The sequence below is a fragment of the Doryrhamphus excisus genome, linkage group LG6 (assembly GCF_037039965.1).
Source record: "Doryrhamphus excisus strain RoL-2023G ecotype Guam linkage group LG6, RoL_Dexc_Guam_v1.1, whole genome shotgun sequence".
Lineage (NCBI taxonomy): Eukaryota > Metazoa > Chordata > Actinopteri > Syngnathiformes > Syngnathidae > Doryrhamphus > Doryrhamphus excisus.
In genome coordinates this window covers 15345770-15365159 of record NC_136362.1, presented here as the reverse complement: position 1 = coordinate 15365159, position 19390 = coordinate 15345770, and the positions used below count along the sequence as shown (strand labels likewise).

Here is a 19390-nt window from a genome sequence, read left to right as displayed (position 1 = left end):
CTTAACAGTAGAAGAATACAACAAAACTAATATTCTGTTCTTTTATTATACAGGAAACCAATCAATTTTGGGCCATCGTCTGCAAAGATAGAATAGAGAAGTCATTAAAAGCTATTTAATATTGAATAGTTTTTTTTTAAGTAATTCGGGGTTGTGACCTGCGTGATCCAAGGGACAAAGGAAGCCACCCGGGTGAAGACTGTGGGCCTGCGAAGAGTATTACACCCTCGTCCATCTACAAAGCTGGTCACTCCTTGGACGTACCATCTGCCATCCCTGCCTTTACAGTTCAGAGGGCCTCCAGAGTCACCCTGTAAGATGATCATATGGCTTCGCTGCCTACTTTATTTATTTAACATCCCTCACTAAAAAATAAACTCCTCTTACATGGCAGGCTGACTTGCTGTCCCCTCCCGCACACACCATGGTTTCTTTGGCCGAGCTGCCCCACCACTCGCTCTGACTGCAGATGCTGTGGCCCACCACTGGGAGAAGAGCTTGCTGTAGTGTAGAAGATCGGGGCCCATCGGCTTTAAGGAAGGGAACACAAATTAGAAAAAAATTTGTAGAGCTTGACTTTAAACTTGGGTGTTGGCTAGCTCACAGTAGAGGCGACCCCAGCCTGTGACATAGCAGGGTTGGTTGTGGGTGAGGGTGTCCTCCTGCTTTGGTAGGCAAGCCAGCTGCACCTTATCACTGATGACAGCACTCTGCTCCAGTTTAAGTAAGGCAATGTCATTCCTATGAAAAGGAATGTTTTTAAAACATGCAGAAATCCAGATGTGGTCTTCAAAGGGGATGACAACGTTACCCGCAAGACACGCAGTTGTCATTCCATTTTGGATGAATAAGCATCTTCTCAACCCGAATTGACTGTTCGGGTCCCTCAACCAAGCTCATGTCATGCTCAGCCAAGAACACTCGGTATGTGTGGAACCTGCAAGAATCACCCAAGTTAGTGCTGACCACATTTATGTGAATGTCTCAAAGGAAGCTCACGTGATGCAGTGTGCAGCAGTTAAGACCCAGTTTGGAGCTATTAAGGTTCCTCCACAGGTTGGATAGAAGGACTCCAGAGACACCTGCCACGGCCAACTGTACGGACGAGCTTCAACGCCATTTACCACACGGCCGGTGTGGGGCTGGTAGCTGGGGACCCCGCAACTGGACACTTCAGGCAGATGAGTCAAAGGTCAGATTTTGAAATTTGAAAACAAAGTTTAAAACTCACCGGTGGTGATGAGGAACAGGAAGATGAGCGCCAGTTCCATGTTCTTACTGAGCCAAAAGAACAGGCTTACTGTATCATGCACAGCTATTTATGGCAATAGCAGCCTGGGAATTTTTCCCCTATTCACCAGGTGCTGGGACTGCTCTGTTCCCAATAACACAATCCAGGGATTCCCTTTTACATACTTACAACCTTACTGCAGTGACAATATGGGCACTTCATACTAAATGGGAATACTATTATTACAAACAACTTATACAGTATACTGTACGAGATATATTATCTATCTTATCTTCCAAAAGGTAATTCAGGTCTTCATACGGTTCATTTTTAGTCCATTAGTGAACTATTAAATCAATCACATCAAGCATCAAACATACAGTTTGAGGAGTTAAGTCGTAGCATATTTTATGTACTGTAGACAACAAACCTGATTATGTCCACTAGGTGGTGCTGATATCTCCCCTGAGCGGCATTTGGATGACATGTCAGATATTACGCACTCATATTGAGAAAATGAAATTAAAAAATGTAAAAAACAAGGAAAAATTTTGCTGAGTGAGAAAACACGATTTAAATCACTATCAAAACACACATTACCTTCAACCTGTCAGTATCAAAAGTAACTGATTTGATCTTAAATATGGGTTGTTACAGCAAAATATCCTGCAAACATTCCAATAATTAGCCTAGCTAACTGTAGTTTGTTGCACATTGGGGATGGGTCAAAACTGTACAAAATTGCCCATTTTAAACCAGTAAAAGAGCAGTGATTTGAGGTACCAACAACGAAAAACGATAGAAACACAATACAGTATTGTGTTTGACATTTCATGGACTATTTAGTTTGGTTTAATCTATATTTAAATGTATCATCACACACCCCATGAACACTAATTACAGGTACTTATCATGTCACGTTGATTTAGCGCCCCCTACTGTCCTTATTGTGCAAAGACATTGATTATTTCATTTGTATAGCATTTAATTGAGAGCGCTTAGCCTCTTATTTAACTACTTGTGTCCTCTTTTTGCCGTTTAAGTAGTTTTAGTGTTTTCAATCGTAAAGTCTGGGGATTGACCAAATAAAACCGTTTTTTAAAAATGTATTCATCGTTTCAGGCAAGTAAAAAAAGAACACGTTGTGATTAAAACCAGATTTTGTAAAGTACATGGTTAGGTAATTTTTTTACTTGTCTGAACACATTTCCATATAAATTATGTAATTTGTTTTATTGAAGTTATTTTTAAAATACAGTCTCATTAAAATAAAACTCATGTATTATTCTTTATCCAATGATTGTGTGTGTGCGCGCGCGCTTGGTGGTGGTGGTGGTGGTGATGGTGGTGGGGGGGGGGGGGTGTCTAATTAGGTATTGAAGGCGCAGCTAAAAAGCCTTGTAGACGTCAGTAATGGTGCCGAGTAATTCACACATATTTATTTCTGCATTTTAGAAGCTTCAAGCCAGGGAGTGAAATCCGGACAGGTTGTTATAGCTACGCAATCCGCGGGGGTTCCGATGTCTATTTAAAAGCCCCCCCATCGGAGCCTCCTCCCCTCTGTCCCCTTTAAACAACATTATACATCACACGCATTGCATTTCTCAATCAGCTCCAAAAAAACACACATGCTCACATTGGCTGCTTGTGCCGAGAACAGAGAAACCCTTTTTTTTGCCTTCGGCCATAACCACCTGATGATTGGCTGCGCAAAGAAAAAGAAAAGGAAACAACTTCAATTTTTTGACTGCAGACTTCTGCCGCTCAGTGATTGCCTGAGAGCCGTTTGGAGACGAGATAAAGATCATCATCAACACTAGTGTGCGCGATTGTGTTTTTTTTTTTTTTTTTTTTTTTGACCACTTTGGTTCCGATACGTGTGCGCGTCAGGGCGCGCAGCATCAGAGTTCTGCTGCCTGGAGAGTTTGGTTGCAACTTTTAAGGATGATATTCGTTGGATGTTTGCTCTTGTTGCTCTGCGGGATCACACGTGTCATGGCAGGTTATCCCATATGGTGGTAAGGATTTTATTTATCATTTATTTATTTACATGTGGAATCATGTCACTCATATGAGAATAGAGGGTGATTTGGGGAGGGTTGATATTATACATTTGCTGTTGTGATGGTTTAGTATTATTTGTAACACCTTTACTGTCATAATAATAGGGAATCTTTAACCGATTTAGGTGCTTTATCAAGAGAGCAGCAGGTGCAAAGTTTGGACATCCACCTTTAGGATGCTTGGACTTGACATTAATGTCAGCCTGTCTATACCCAAAATATCCAAGTCAGCCTTTACAAACACAATAACTCCTCTTGTTTATCATTATGTTGTTATTTCATTGGTGCAATTCTTTTCTACAGTATTTCTGTGATCTTTGTTCATGTTCTTAAGAAGATATTGCCAGGTAACACGGCTCTTCACCCCTTTAAGTATCTAATAAAAGGTGTAGACCCCCTTCTCTGGAAGTATTCAGTTATAGTATTAGGAAAGGTTAAAGTACAGTCGGGACACTCATAATAACACAATTAATTTAATCTGACCCTTCCAGGTTTGCCAGTTTTCATACCATCCCTACTTTGCATGTTATTTATTTAATGATTCAATATTTGGGGGTGGTTACATATTGGGTGTATCCTTCCTGTAACGGGTGCCCTGGTGGTGAGGGTGATGAGAAAGTCATTATGTGCTCAGCTGGAAGGAAATCCTGATATAACATATGGGCCTGAGATGGGGGAGAAAAAAAAAGAGAGAGCTGGCCTGCATCAGGACCGCTGCTCCTGGTTCTTAAGGTTTAAAGGTCATATTAATGTTCTATTATCCTGTTTGAGGAACAAGGATGTCAGTCTGTGATATGATGACACAATGGAAAATGTTTTCCATTGTGTCATAGCAGGATCGCTGCAGCGAGTTCCAAGCTAACTGTTGATGGTTTGATTCCGGAGGGTGGGTCTTTGATTCAAAAGGAAGGACTGCTACCAGTGCAAACAATCACTCTTTGACGTAATTGTAGAAGGAGGAGTTATTTGTTTCTTTCGTGACAACTGATCCAAAAGTCAAACAATGGGATTCGATCATATTTGTGAAGCACCTGCTTGGTGGATTTTAGGCACCCCACGTCAGCCCCCGGTCATCGAGCTCTCCACAGCGTCTCTTCTCATCCTGGCTGCACCCGCTAAAAGAAAAAAAGCCACCCACCACCCCTTTTTTCCTCCCCCCCTCTTGAGTCCACCCCACCTTTTAGAAGATAAATACCTGGAGGTGAAAGCTCGCCGCACATTCCTTTTCCCAAACATATTCTCTTGATGTCAAAATCGGCTCCAAGGCCCCAGGGCCCGCAAGTAAAGTGGTAATTCTGAAGCACCCTGCTTGGGCTTGCTGAAATATGCATTAAACTTGCACTGCACACGCTTATGAGAGGGGACCCGGGCAAATCCTTGGATGTGATGGTTGCTTCACTTAGAGTCTTCCTGACAAAAACAAAAGTGTGAAAAAAATCAACAAGAAAATGAAATAAGCACTTAATAAAACATTGTTATCATACTACTATCCTGGTGACAGTTACTATGGTACCCATTATGTCATTGTATGGTCATATCACCTCGTAAAATTAAAAAAAAAATGAAAAAAAAATGTAACTATATTAGGAAAGCAGGAAGTGAACAAATTGGTTAATATTGTGTTGTGAGCAGTATGATATTTTTACTGGCAGTGCAAGCTCTATGCATTAAGATTTGTATTGATGCTGCAATCAAAGACGACTCTTGGGATTTATTGTTCCACGTTAGTACATCAGATTAGCACGTTATGCATCATAACCCAACCAGTTATGAAGCGACACTGCATTAGCCCAGCGCAAGGCCGGCTACTGTGGAGCATATTAGTATAAGAAATGTGGATTGACTTGGATTGATCTTCTGGGTTTTTTTACTTTTTACCTCCATCTGCAATATTGAAACGTTTGTCCCGCTAAGTTTTCCGATGCATACCACAGAATCAATCGGCCACGTAATTGGTGTTTTAAACTCCCAAATACAAACTTATGAGTTAGTTCTGCAGAGTAGAGTATTTTTTTAAGAGGGATCACACTTTTTTTTTTCCAAAAGGAAAAGAAGCGGCGGTAGTTGAAGCCATGATTGACAAGGGCAGCCTCTTTAAAAATGTGAGCCTGCGGCGCCTATTTCCCCCTCCCTGCAGTATCACGGTGATGAGTATTCTGATGAATTGGTCAACATGAGCTTCCTTTTTTCCCCTTTTGTTATTCGTGTGAGGATGCCAACCAAAAGTCTGGTCTGCTTTTGGGATGGGGACTCTAGTGGTTTCTGCTGGGATTGATGTGTTGTTAGGAGTTGGGTGGGTGGAGTTGTGTATGGAGCGACAAAGAGAGTTTACCAGTTTACCGGTGTTTCCTCCATGATATTTATTTTCTGATTGTATGATTTACTGAAGCGGTCTCGTCTGTACGAATGAAGCAAGAAATTCTGCTAGAGCGAATGTGACAAATAGCTCTGACACCCGCTGGAGGGCAAATAAAACCATAGTTCACTTACCGGGTCACCTGACAACATTGAAATGTAATCTTAAAATTCCAATTCCAACACGCAATTTATATGTCATCCTCATCATCTGAGGGCGTAATGGAGGTATTCAAGGTCAGCATGTTTGAAGCTGTCAACCAAAGAGGTCATTTGGCTTTCCACTGGGATTTTTTTTTTTTTTTATTACAGGAAAACGCCTGAAGCCAGTGTCAGGACTGTTGCTTATCTTGTTGTGATTAGTCTCCGGACCAAAGGTCAACAGATAGCAAGCTAAGTGAACAGCCAAAGATGGCACCCGTGCTGGGGTTCTTCCTATACCCTTGACGTGGGTGCTACAGTAACTGCTATCATTCAAGGATGGATCATCAGATTAGTGCTGACTTTAATAGTCTGTTGATGTGCCAAAAAGTCACTTTGCAGCTCCCCTGCAGGGCGTTTGCCAAAGATAATAGTCAGTGTGTTCTTAAATAATTCATCTGTGCCGTGACTTGTGTAGATAATATTGATTTTGGTAAGTCGATAAGCTCAAGTCAACATGTATTTATAGAAAATAGTAACACAAATAGACAAGTTACAGTTAACGCTAGCAGGTTTTAACAACGGATATCTGGTTGCTGGTCGTTTTAATTGAGACCTAAGACAAGACCTAAGACCCCAAAGAAATGTAGTTTATACGTCAAGATTTACGATAAAATTGGCTCGTATTGCCATAAGAATCACATTATTATCATATCATTGTTTTCTGTGCACAAAAACATGCTAGGTTAATTGGTGACTCCAAATTATCCATAGAAAAAGTACTGCATTTGGCTGGTCAGCTGGGATAGGCTCCAGCATACCCCCGTGACCATAATCAAATCTACAAGTGGCATAGAAAATGAATGAATGGATTAATCAATAAATACAATTAAAAAATACAAATAATTATTTAGTGCGTGTGAATGGTTGTTTGTCTATATGTGCCCTGTGATTGGCTGGCGACCAGTCCAGGGTGTACCCCGCCTTACGCCCGAAGACAGCTGGGATAGGCTCCAGCACCCCCGCGACCCTCGTGAGGAAAAGCGGTAGAAAATGAATGAATGAATGAAATAATTATTTATAAAAGTAAATAATAAATCAATGAATAAAAAAAACAAAAACAATATTTTAAAAGGTTTTAAATAATTAGCACAGGTTCGATTCTCCGCTCGGGCATCTCTGAGTCGACTTTGCATGTTCTCCCCGTGCATGTGTGGGTTTTCTCCGGGTACTCCGGTTTCCTCCCACATTCCAAAAACATGCTAGGTTAATTGGTGACTCCAAATTGTCCATAGGTATGAATGTGAGTGTGAATGGTTGTTTGTCTATATGTGCCCTGTGATTGGCTGACGACCAGTCCAGTGTGTACCCCGCCTCTTGCCTGAAGACAGCTGGGATAGACACCAGCACCCCTCGACCCTCGTTATTGATAAGCAGTAGAAAATGAATGTTTTCTGCCAACAATAAATAATATTGCGAGTGAGACCTCATCAACTTCACTGTGCTCTTTATTTGTGAAATACATCCAGTAGAAGAAGCATAATGTGTTCATCAGACATTATTATCGATATCGATTATTGACAATATTGATAAGAAAGCCAACATTGAGTATGTTGATAAAGAAGTGTGGTAACGTCGATACACTCAGTGCTTGACAACCACCATTCCCACTGTCTTCCGAGGATTGGAGAATTCCTGAATTACTATCTCCAATTTCAATGGCTTCTTCCTAGACATATGCCACTCCCCTCCTTAAAGTTGTGTAGGCATCCGTTAATTAGTTTTTTAGGTATGCCAGGTAAAAGCATAACCTTCTGCCTCTTGCTTTGCCACTTGGCAGACGTAATGAAGCCAGCAAGATAGAAGGAGAATAAAAGCAAGGATGTAATGAGTACACCAAGTTCACACTTGTTTCATCCTCAAAGGAAAAAAAATGAGTGAAGGCGGAGGAGAGGTGGGGGAATCATGTTGTGTGTGTGTGTGTGTGTGTTAGCCTTGATACACTCTCTGAAGTTTCAACATAAGGTTTGCACTCTTATTAGCCCAAGTTGGGGGTCTGTTAAGTGTGCGGCTGGCTAATAACAAGGTGTAGATCTCTCCGCTTGTCAGCTTATGGTCTATGAAGACTTGGACATGCATTGTGGACTTTTATCTCAGACAGCAGCACTCCTATTGCACTCCACACAAAGGCCCAGGTGTCTGCAAGGTGTGTGAGTGTGGTGGGGGAAGGGGGTTAAACAGTGACTTAATGGTAGAATTTGATTGAAAAATTCATTCATTCATTTTCTACCGCTTTTTCCTCATGAGGGTCACGGGGGTGCTGGAACCTATCCCAGCTGTTTTGGGGCGAGAGGCGGGGTACACCCTGGACTGGTCGCCAGCCAATCACAGGGCACATATAGACAAACAACCATTCACACTCACATTCATACCTATGGACAATTTGGAGTCACCAATTAACCTAGCATGTTTTTGGAATGTGGGAGGAAACCGGAGTACCCGGAGAAAACCCACGCATGCACGGGGAGAACATGCAAACTCCACACAGAGATGGCCGAGGGTGGAATTGAACTCGGGTCTCCTAGCTGTCTATCTATCCCTTTTGATAAAACGTAGTTATCATTGTAGTTGTGTATCGAATCGTTAACCACAAAAATTCCCCTACTATTGTAGAATTTATTTTTATAGTATATGATTAAATGTATTAATTCCAAGTTAACAGCTACAAAATGTGATTAATCACAATTAAATATTTTTGTTTAGTTACTAGTTATGCTGGAGCCTATCCCAGCTGTCTTCGGGCGAGAGGCGGGGTACACCCTGGACTGGTGGCCAGCCAATCACAGGGCACATATAGACAAACAACCATTCACACTCACATTCATACCTTGAACCCTGGTCTCCTAGCTGTGAGGTCTGTGCGCTAACCACTTGACCGCCGTGCCGCCCTGATTGGAAAATTATTCATCACAAATCCACGAAGAACAGTTGCTTTCTTTGCTAAGACTAATAACTTTAATTCCGTTTGTTTAGGTCGCTAGCCGTGGGCCACCAGTACACTTCGCTGGGAACACAACCCATCCTCTGCAGTAGCATCCCGGGGCTGGTTCCCAAACAGCTGCGATTTTGCCGGAACTACGTGGAGATCATGCCCAGCGTGGCAGAAGGAGTGAAGATCGGCATCCAGGAGTGCCAACACCAGTTCCGAGGCCGACGCTGGAACTGCACCACCGTCAATGACAATCTAGCCATTTTCGGGCCAGTGTTGGATAAAGGTAATTATTTGTATTCCTGTTGCATGTGCTTTTTATGGTAATTATTTGTATTACTGTTGCATGTGCTTTTAATGACACCCAAGGAGGAAAAAAAAAGTGCTTATCCTCCCGCGTGCTTCAGTCATTACGCTGATGTAAATCCCTACTTAAATAGAACGAAGACTTCGCTACGCCTCAAATAACGCATACAATCAAACTGCATTGCTGTCTGCTTTTCTTTGGGAGGGAATCCCCTGTGATTGTTCTGCTGCGTGATCCTCTGAAGCGCCTTATACAACATTTCAGACTCCATTACCAAATATGTTGACGTTCAGTGATGACTAATTGCAACTTGCACACAAAGGTCAAAGTAAGTCAAAGCAAGTCTGACTTTTGGGAACACCTACACCTTTGATATCATGGGTACAAGAATAGATCCCTGCTTTTTGTGGGAGTTACGTTCCATGTCTAACAGTGAATGGCAAAAATAAGTAATTAATACGCCCAGAGTATATATTACAATTACAATGACAACAGAGTCAGCTCCAGAATCTTCTCTCTTCAATTGCTATTGTTCACTATCCACATAAGCAAACAATATTGAAGGCCGAGATATGTTTCACACACTTATTTAAAGTATTATACTTTAATAGTGGTACATGTACTGTATACTACAAATGTTATGAAAGTGTACTAAATATTTACCGACTTAGGGTGAATGAGATGCATTTTCTGTGGGGGAAAATGGCTTTTGAAGACCAAATGTGCAGGGCTGTGAATGCTGAATGTGCGGGGATCCTCTGTAGTAGCATTTTGACGCTGTTGCCACTGATTAGCATCCTTTTCAGAATATAATTGTGTGCTTTCGACGTCAGAAAGTGAAAACTGCAAGTGCAAAAGTGCAGACAGTAAATGTCCAAAGTATAATGATGATCCACTTATAATTTTTCTGGTAGATTTGAACAATGGGCAGCAAACAATGATGTTTCCTGGTGACCAAAGGTCAGAGTGGAATGGAGTAATAAAACGTTTTTAATTTGTTGGGAAGTAATGAAGAGACCTTATCAGCAATGATATAGCTACCAAAGGTTTGCAACATTTTTTGCAAACAGCAGCTTTAATCGTTCACCTCAAAACACTTTAATGAACTCTTGAGTCAATAACAAGGAGGTTGAGGATGAGTAGGAGGCAAGAGGGATTCTTCTTTTGTTGGAGCAAAATGCCCCCCACCCCCAAACCCCTCCTCAGGCCCAAATTACCAAGGAGCTGAGTGGAAAAGGGGAGGCAATGGACGGGGCTTCACTAGATCATTTTGATTGGATTAAGGTCAGTGAAGCCCTTAATAATGTGAGAGGTCAAAGTAGCTGGATTAAGTGCCTTTGTCAAAGGCCAAGCAGAGTGATTCGGGAGCTCCCAGCCCTTTGATAGGACTTAGTAGGAGATGGCTTCCATTTCACCGGATTTGATTGATGCTGCTGTTTGTCTGTGCTACAGGTCCTTTGTCCTCACTGGTGTCTGTTTGTCTGCAATTCAGACTGCAGTGTGTCCATTTCCTCCTACCTCTTTTGGGCCAAAGCTCCAAAATGGAGCCCAGGCGTCTTTATAGTTGCCCTCAACTCACAGGAGAAGGACAACAACTTCTGCTTATTGTGAGGCCAACATCATGCGAGCAAACAGTTTCCATGTTGTCAATCATCTTCTGTCTCAGTCCACACCCCAAATCACGAGGGCCCTGCCTCCGGGCGGCGTCTGCGTCAGCGCTCATTAATTTGCATTAAGTAAAGTGTCAAAACATGCACGGCAGGAATCTGCCCGTGATGAAAGGCAACAGATAGCCGTGCAGGTGTTCTCAGCGCAAGGAGCTGATCCCAGAACGTTTCGGCATTCCTGGTATTTACAGAAAACCAGCTTGCGCCTTGTGACTCATTTGACAGAATTTGTGAGGATTTTAAAAAAATGAAACCATCATAACTTCACAGGTATCGCAGGTGTAGGTGTGCTTTGTCGCTCCTCCACCTCAAATGAAAACTACACTTATGTCAGTCTTTTTTCTGTGCATTCTAAATATAAAATTAAAAACCTAATGGGAATCGCTTATTCCGCTTATAAGTTGACATGCATATTAACCTAGCTACATTGTTACTGGCATATTTAGCCACTAGCACATCAGCGCCGTGCTCAGACTGCCTCAGGCCACCACCAAATGATGATGCTACATGCTGGAACTGCCGCTACTGTTGCTGTGTTTTTGTTTTTCAGTAAGGAAAAGGTTTTAGGTGTAGTCTAAAATCAATATGTCCAGGAATGTAGTTTAGGTAATGCTTAAACGGACCAAAATACGGCACATTTCTATAAAAATTCCATGTTATCATGAATGTACCTGTTACTACATGTAAAATGATAAAACATTATTGGAGGTTTGAGCATGCTTCATAGGTGGCATACATGTGTCATTAATTACATGTCTCTTTTTATCTTTTTTATGTCTTTAGAACGGCCCCCCCAAAAAAAGACATGTATGTACATGTGTCACATTAGGATTGTGGATGGCAGTGAAATGCACCCAAATTATCAATAAAGCTGAAATCATGCATCCTCTCCTTAACCAAATAGGGAAAAGGCCGGGGTCACGACCTATGACCTGAGAATGAGAAAGTGTAAGTATTTAGGATGAGCTAAGAAGGCTCGGCTTTTCACGAAACGTATGTCTCACCATGCTGGGGGAGGGAAGCTAGCACGCCAGTATATCATTAACTCTCGGTAAGAAAGAAAGAAGGGGTGTGGCAAATGGAGTTGATGGGGGGACCTTAGCCCCGCTCCCTGCTGGGCACAGCTCGGAGCACAATATCTTTGCAACCATGAGATTAAGCAGGAGAAAAAGTGCTGTTCCCCATTCACACGCCCTTTAGATTGTTTTATTAAACCATTTGAATAGGGATTTCCCCGTCTGCCGACAAGCAGGGTCCAGCCAATGCATAGTTCTCTGTTGCTATGACTTAACTTGGTCCCCACTAATCACTGGCCAGGGCAAATTTCATATAAAATATCTGGAGCCATTGTGGGACTAACACAGCGTGACAGTGGAGGCACAATAGGGGATTCAACCCCCCAGCAGGTTGTAGGGACCACTTGGCCTACCCGGGGTTTGGCAAAGTTTGGTGGGGAAGCGCTGTCGGGAGATGCAATGTCATGAAACGCCATCAATTAGTCTTAAAACCAAGTGGTGGAACTAATGCAAGAGCAGGTGAAATAAATGTTATAGTTGGTGTAATTGGCCTCAAAGGTCAACTCCATGCTAATGGTCCAAATATTTTTAGAAGAATGGAGACAGCCGCTTCACAAACTTTAACTTCTACATTAAAGTGCACCTTTGTTTTGGAATAACTCGTAGCTTCACAAGAAACCCACAGATAGCTAACCTCTGGGATTAGCATCACCTTTGCTCATTTTGTCTCAAAATAATCCTCTTTTCCTTACCGCTGCTCCTCCCCGACCTCACTTATCCTCTGCAGCATCCAAGCAACAAGTAACACCTACCAGAGGTGCTCCTCAGGGTTCTGTAATAGAGCCACACATATTGTTTAGGCTATGTCCACACGAACATGGATATTTTCAAAAACCCACATTTGCCCCTTTCCGGTGTCACAAAAATCTCCATCTACACACAATTCACACTAATACGCATTCATAGGTTGTCATGCACATGCCAAAGTAATGGCGGTGTTGCAGCCATGGACTGGTAAGGCAATTTTAACCAATCAGAAGCGCCAATGATGTCATTTCTGTAGACACACCATAACCGACATGGCAATTCACAGGAGAAGACACATGTGGACTCTTTGGGTTACTTTTCGATTGTTTATTTCACATTTGTCAGTAAAATGTATTTAATATAAATGCTCCATGTTTGCAGTCTGCGTGCATACGCTAAAACTGAAAATTTCCAAAATTTTCATCCTGGCCAGAGGTTTCCAAAAGGACAAAAACCTACATTTGTGTGTGGATGACGCATAGAAAAATATGTGTTTTTTAATAAATCTTTAATTCAATAATATATTGCAAAGCAGTATACCATTGTCCATTTCATGACAATTTTGAGAGAAATCCTACTCAACTGTGTACTGTGTAGTGACCAATGATTCAGTGTTTTTAACAAAACAAAATATTTTAACAAAAGATAGACATTCAAACTTACTGTATTGTACTTTAAAATTCAAAATTCAGTATACTTCTGCTTTACCAAGCAGTATTGATGCTCTGATTCCTCTGTGCCAGCACTTCTATACAGAAGCAGCCCTTCACAACAACATGTGTGCTAGGTAACATGTTTAGCAAGGAGTAGGAGGGATGTGGCTGTATTTTTTGTAAAGTCTGAAAAATATATTGCAGTTGAGTACAAAACTTGTCATGCACAAGAACCGCGGACGTTTAATTCAATCAACAAAGATTACAATTACAATTACAAAGCTTGAGAAACACCCACAGGACAGTAAAACGGCATTGGCTGGAACAGAGAAAAGCCAACCCATGTTAGTGGTGAGTAATGTCGAGTTTAAACGCTTCATTGAGCACGTCGAGGCTCGCTACATGTTGCCTATTGTCGATAAAACTATTCGCCATCAAGACGTAAATGGGTCAGTTTTTGATTCTCTGTTTTTTATCATTTTTCTAACATTCCATGCTAATAAACATAGTACAAGTATGATCTGGGCTGATATCGGATATCACTATCAGCCAATATTCAAGGCTGCAATATCAGAATCAGATCAGAAATGGAAAAAGTATCGGGATACCCTACAAAACAATAAAATCACTTCTAGAGACTATACATCTAATGCCTTCACGTACTTTTGTACTTTGGCAGTAGTGTAGTACAAAGTGCATAAGGTTAGGATGCCTGATTAGTGGCAGCCTAGCGAGCATACAGTAGCAGTGTGAAGTGGGTGGTGGACGATGACAGTGGGCCTTTTCTCTTGCGTCATTGTTGTCTAATGCCCTTTAGTCCTTAAACTGGTTGGAACCTGCTGCAAGGGAGGAGTTCCTTCTGCCTTTAGCTTTGTACTTATTCCTTTCTTCTCCTGCCTTCACTCTTGATCTTCAACAGGAACATGCAATCATACCTCTTTTTTTTTTAACCCGTCATGCAGGCATTTATACACGCCCCCGCCCCCCTCCCTCCAATGAAATGACCTTATTCGGATACATCATGTACAGATACATCATTGCTACGTCAGACGCTGTTGAGACCATTTTGTAACCTTTGGCAAAGCTTAATTGAGTCTTTTAATGATAGGCCTGTCAGCCTTGTGTCTTCCTCTCATGATGGCTGATGAGTCATCAGTTAAGTATGTCAGGTGAGAGAGACAAAAGCCTGGCTGGTGTTATTCAGACATGACGACTGATGTCTGGGATGAATGAAGGCACACGCTGGCACCTTTTTGTGGATGCTACCGAAACATGTGGTCAACTCCGACGATGACCTTTGGCGAAGAGGTTCACTCAATGTAGGTCAATTGATCTCAATTGAGCAATTTAGGTTATACATCCAAACATTTAATGAGGTGGGGCGGCACGGCGGACGAGTGGTTAGCGTGCAGACCTCACAGCTAGGAGACCAGGGTTCAATTCCACCCTCGGCCATCTCTGTGTGGCCTTTGCATGTTCTCCCCGTGCATGTGTGGGTTTTCTCCGGGTACTCCGGTTTCCTCCCACATTCCAAAAACGCGACCCTCGTGAGAAAAAGCTATAGAAAATGAATGAATGAATTTAATGAGGTTAGGGTTTAGGAAGAGTGACGCAAGGTTTACGTTTGATGCCAAGTTGGTGGGGATAGGTACTTATTTTAGGGTTTGGGTTCACGTCAGGGTTTGAGTTTTGAGTTCAGGGGTAAGTTTATGGTGAAGATTCTGGTTTAGGGCTTTAGGTCTAACTTCTGTTTGGCATATCCCATGAACCATGTAGGAATGTTAGAGTAGGAGATAAGATTAGGGTTTGGGTAGATTTAGTACCAGGTTTGATGAGGGTGTAGATGGCGTTTGGAGTGAAGATTAGGGTTTGGGGTGGTCTGGTCCAGAAGAGTTTAGGCTGTTCTTGCTAGTAAATGGGTGAGCAACTCCATATTTACGTGTACATCTCCTTCTAGCCACCCGAGAGTCAGCGTTCGTTCACGCCATCGCCTCGGCCGGAGTAGCCTTCGCTGTGACCAGAGCCTGCGCAGAAGGGTCGGCAACCATCTGCGGCTGCGACACACGTCACAAGGGCCCCCCCGGGGAAGGATGGAAGTGGGGAGGCTGTAGTGAAGACGTGGATTTTGGGAGCATGGTGTCTAGAGAGTTTGCAGATGCCAGGGAGAACCGCCCAGACGCACGGTCAGCCATGAATCGCCATAACAACGAGGCAGGACGCACGGTGAGATCTCCACTTTCTCCTTGTGTTGCAGTAGAGCAGGGGTCTCAAACACGCGGCCCGCGGGCCAAATGTGGCCCGCAGGACTCTAGTTTGAGGCCCCCGCCTTGATATGAAAGTTTAATGTTAGTGTGGCCCACGCAAGTTTGATATAGATGCTGTATGGTATCATGTACCCAGAAAAAATTATTACGTTTGATTAATGTTCATGTTAAAGGTTAAATAACTGTTAATAGTTATCCTCCCTATCCGTGTGGAAGTGGTAAGTTTTTGGCTATTTAAGTTTAAAGGAAATAACTTGAAGGCTACCGTTTAGGTCGCTAGCTCTCTAGTTTGCGAGTTAGCATGTGTCTCAAGACCCTGCAGTTGCGCAATATGTTGTAAATAAAAAAAGTATAAATGTGACTATAGTCGTGTTTTGTCATGTCTACAGGGCTCTAATAATGCTTTGTTCATTTTAATCTGAAAAAAATAATTTGTCTACCCACCAACTATATGTGGTTTCTTAAGTTTTTATTATTTGCTATTTTATTATTATTATATTTATTTATTTATTACTGATTGATTGATTTTCTTTATTCTTGATTTGTTTATTTATTTTTCATCTTATTTGTGTAGAAAAATAAAAAGTAAGATATTTGAGAACAGTGGAATGTTTTATCAGAGCTTTTCTTGTAGAGAATTGGAACAAAATCGAAGTTTTTTTAATTTTTTTGTTTTTCATAAATGCGTTTTTTTTTTTTTTTTGAAAACCTGATGCGGCCCAGTCTCACCCAGACCCTAGCGCCAGTGGCCTCCAAGTAAATTGAGTTTGAGACCCCTGCAGTAGAGAATTGATCTTTATTAAGACATTCTTTTTATCCCCCCCCCCCCAGTCCCTCAATGACAACATCTTCCTGAAGTGTAAATGCCATGGACTCTCTGGCAGCTGCGAGGTGAAGACGTGCTGGTGGTCCCAGCCGGACTTTAGGGTGATCGGCGACTACATGAAGGACAAATACGACAGCGCTTCAGAGATGGTGGTGGAGAAACACAAGGAGTCCCGTGGCTGGGTGGAGACCCTGAGGCCCAGGTACAACTACTTCAAACCCCCCACAGAGCGCGACCTCGTCTACTACGAAGGCTCGCCCAACTTCTGCGACCCCAACCCCGAGACAGGTTCCTTTGGAACGCGCGATCGCATCTGCAACCTGACGTCGCACGGCATCGACGGCTGCGACCTGCTGTGCTGCGGCCGTGGCCACAACACAAGGACCGAGCGGCGCAAAGAGAAGTGCCACTGCATCTTCCACTGGTGCTGCTATGTCAGCTGTCAGGAGTGCGTCAGGGTCTATGACGTCCACACCTGCAAATAGCTACAAGTTTTGGGACACAGGGACTTTGGACTGGACGCTTCTGTCCATGGAATCTATCAGGTGGAACACTCAAGTATGAAACGATGAGGTGTTGCGGTGCTGATGTAATAACACGATTGTCTCATACTGACCCACAAAGGACTGCTGGGTAAATGTCAACACCATATTGGTGCTTTTTTAAATATTTGTCTCTGTCTTCTATGTATGTATTTGACTTCCGCAAAGTAACCGATTCTATCAAGTCACAAAAAGGAAACATTTAGGACAAAACTACTGTATCGTCCACCTTTGTCTGTGTCTGTCAACTAACAATGGAATTGCGAGAGCGTCTCCTCAGTGAATGTAGTCTTCAAGCGGCCGTTTTGTTTACAAAGTCTCCCATTTTTAAGCTGAACAAGACAAGAACATACTCAGTCTTTGACCTTATAGAACAGTATGGAGTCTTACAACCAAAGGCATATACCAGTAAGTCTATGGTGGTCTGAGAGCAGAGAAAATTCAAGACTAGTCCCGGACTTGTGTCCATTGAGTCATATGAAGCATGTCTTGTCCTTGTTTTTTTTATCAGTATTAATCATGTCTCATATAACTGGATGGCGTGCAGTTTTTATTATATTGGACAAATACTTCCACCATTCTTCTTTCTTTTACTATGAAGGGGTGTTAGGGCCACACTAGAAAGAATTTGCAATATTTTGGGATATATTTCTTTCAATATGTCAACTTTATTCCCATTCCAGTAGGACTTTATTGCGGTGACAAGTAAAGATTTTTATTTTATTGGTAAGAGACTTTTATCTGGAAATAATGTCATTTTCTTTGAAAAATCCTGACATTATCATACAAGTCAGGACTTTATTCTCACAATTTCAACTCACAAAAAAATATGTAGCTTTTGTTGTTTAATATTGCGACTTCATTCTAAAATTCGGAATTTATTTCTGAATATTACCACTCAAGTATGTATTTTCCAATTTTGACTTATGACCTGTTACGAATTGACTCTTGTAATATTATGACTTAATTCTCATCTCTTACGACTTTCTTTAAAGTGAGGCCATTAAATCATCTTTTCAGTGTGGCCCTAATGCTTTTGTGCTGATAAACATTCCCTGCAAAAAGCACTAACTGTAACAAAGTGTGTCTTTTGTGTAGTTGTAGTGAGGAAAAGAGCAAAAGTTGTGTTTTAAGCTGTGCCTTCTTCTTGTTCTCTCAATAACAACAAGCAGCGTTCACTTAAAAAAAAAAAAGGTCCCTATCTCCGAATGCTGCTGAGTAAACAAAATCTTGTTTGTTGTAGTCTTTCCTTAGGTGCAAATCTTTGTATAGTTGTTGTTTTTGTGTGGATTCTTTCTGTGAAAGAAGTGTCTTTTAGCAAAATGTGAAGTTTGAACTAATTGTTGCATACACTTTAACTAAATAGACCAAAGTAGACTTTTGTCATTATTTGTATTAGTTTCCTGTTGCTGTTGTAGTCATGTTGCTGATGAGAACAAACATGATTTGACTTGTTGCTCGCTTCTAATTTAACTTGACTCACCACCACTTTTTTTAAGTAAGTAAAAACTACTGAAAGCTGATTCGAGAGGTCATTTCAACACATGGCCACTTTATTAGGTACGCATATTGGTATCATACAGTACAGTTTGATTGAGAAAGTGTACCTAATAAAATGACCAGTGAGTATTTTGCGGTACATCTCAATTCCTCAATATCAATTAGAACACAACTGCTTTTTTTATGTAGATTATTCAATTCTAGCTCTCATTTCTCTCTTTTTAAGTCCAAAGTTTTGTACATACTAGTGTTTTTATGGATGCGTGTTTTACATTTATTTATTTTCTCTGTATATATTAGTATGTGAAAGTATATATTTACAGAAATAATGTTCTTTTTTTGTTAGATTGTCTTTATAATGAATACTCACAACACTGTATGTACGCCTTGTTGGCTTCATGGCTGGTCTAGACTCACACTGACGACTGCATCCTCTACCCTCATTGACCTTTCAACTCTGTAACACACAAATAAAACAACATAAACAAGCTAAGTATTGTTAAGTGTGCGTTGTGAATGTTGCTCTGGGAAGGTCATGTGAAATAATGAATTGGTTACTAAGGAAAAGTTTTATAATATATAATACAAATATAAAATTACTGACCTTTTATTCTGGCTTTGAACACCATTATTATGGTCACCTTATGGTGATAGTCAAAATATTAGTAACAACTACAACCATCATAATATTGTGGAAATATGAATTACAGATTATTATGTATTTCCTCCGATAAATATGTATTTAATGAGTACAATGTATTATACTTTCAAAAATATTCAAAATGATAAAAATATGTGTTAATAATAATAATAATAATAATAATAATAATAATAATAATAATAATAATAATAAAACATGATATATTATAAGAATAATATATTATTCACAAATGTTACAATGTCAATATTAGAAGAAATTTAAGTGGAAATTTGACTTCAATTTTGAATATCATGATGTTAAACATAATTCTTGTCTGAAAACTTTTGAAACTTTTTTGCGCCTTTATTCTCTTACTAAATTACAGATTT

The 19390-nt window shown here is 41.1% G+C and overlaps 2 protein-coding genes across 3 annotated transcripts; one reads left to right on the top strand and one right to left on the bottom strand.

Moving 5' to 3' along the window:
* Positions 1 to 104: 104 nt before the first annotated feature.
* Positions 105 to 1178, bottom strand: LOC131126068 (proproteinase E-like; the record flags this gene model as incomplete). The annotated part of the gene is made up of 5 exons (XM_058068234.2): positions 105 to 311; positions 388 to 530; positions 605 to 741; positions 812 to 937; positions 1000 to 1178. Coding segments are annotated over 5 exons (792 nt in total), but the record flags the coding sequence as incomplete, so codon positions are not given.
* Positions 404 to 18932, top strand: wnt3a (wingless-type MMTV integration site family, member 3A). 2 transcript variants are annotated; one of them, XM_058068231.2, is made up of 4 exons: positions 404 to 1192; positions 8824 to 9065; positions 15187 to 15452; positions 16325 to 18932. In XM_058068231.2, the coding sequence occupies exons 1-4, from the start codon at positions 1182 to 1184 to the stop codon at positions 16802 to 16804; spliced, it is 999 nt and encodes a 332-aa protein (XP_057924214.1). In that variant the 5' UTR covers positions 404 to 1181; the 3' UTR covers positions 16805 to 18932. The 2 variants fall into 2 exon arrangements, with proteins under 2 accessions (XP_057924214.1, XP_057924215.1); XM_058068232.2 differs by lacking the exon at positions 404 to 1192 and adding an exon at positions 3024 to 3249.
* Positions 18933 to 19390: the final 458 nt, after the last annotated feature.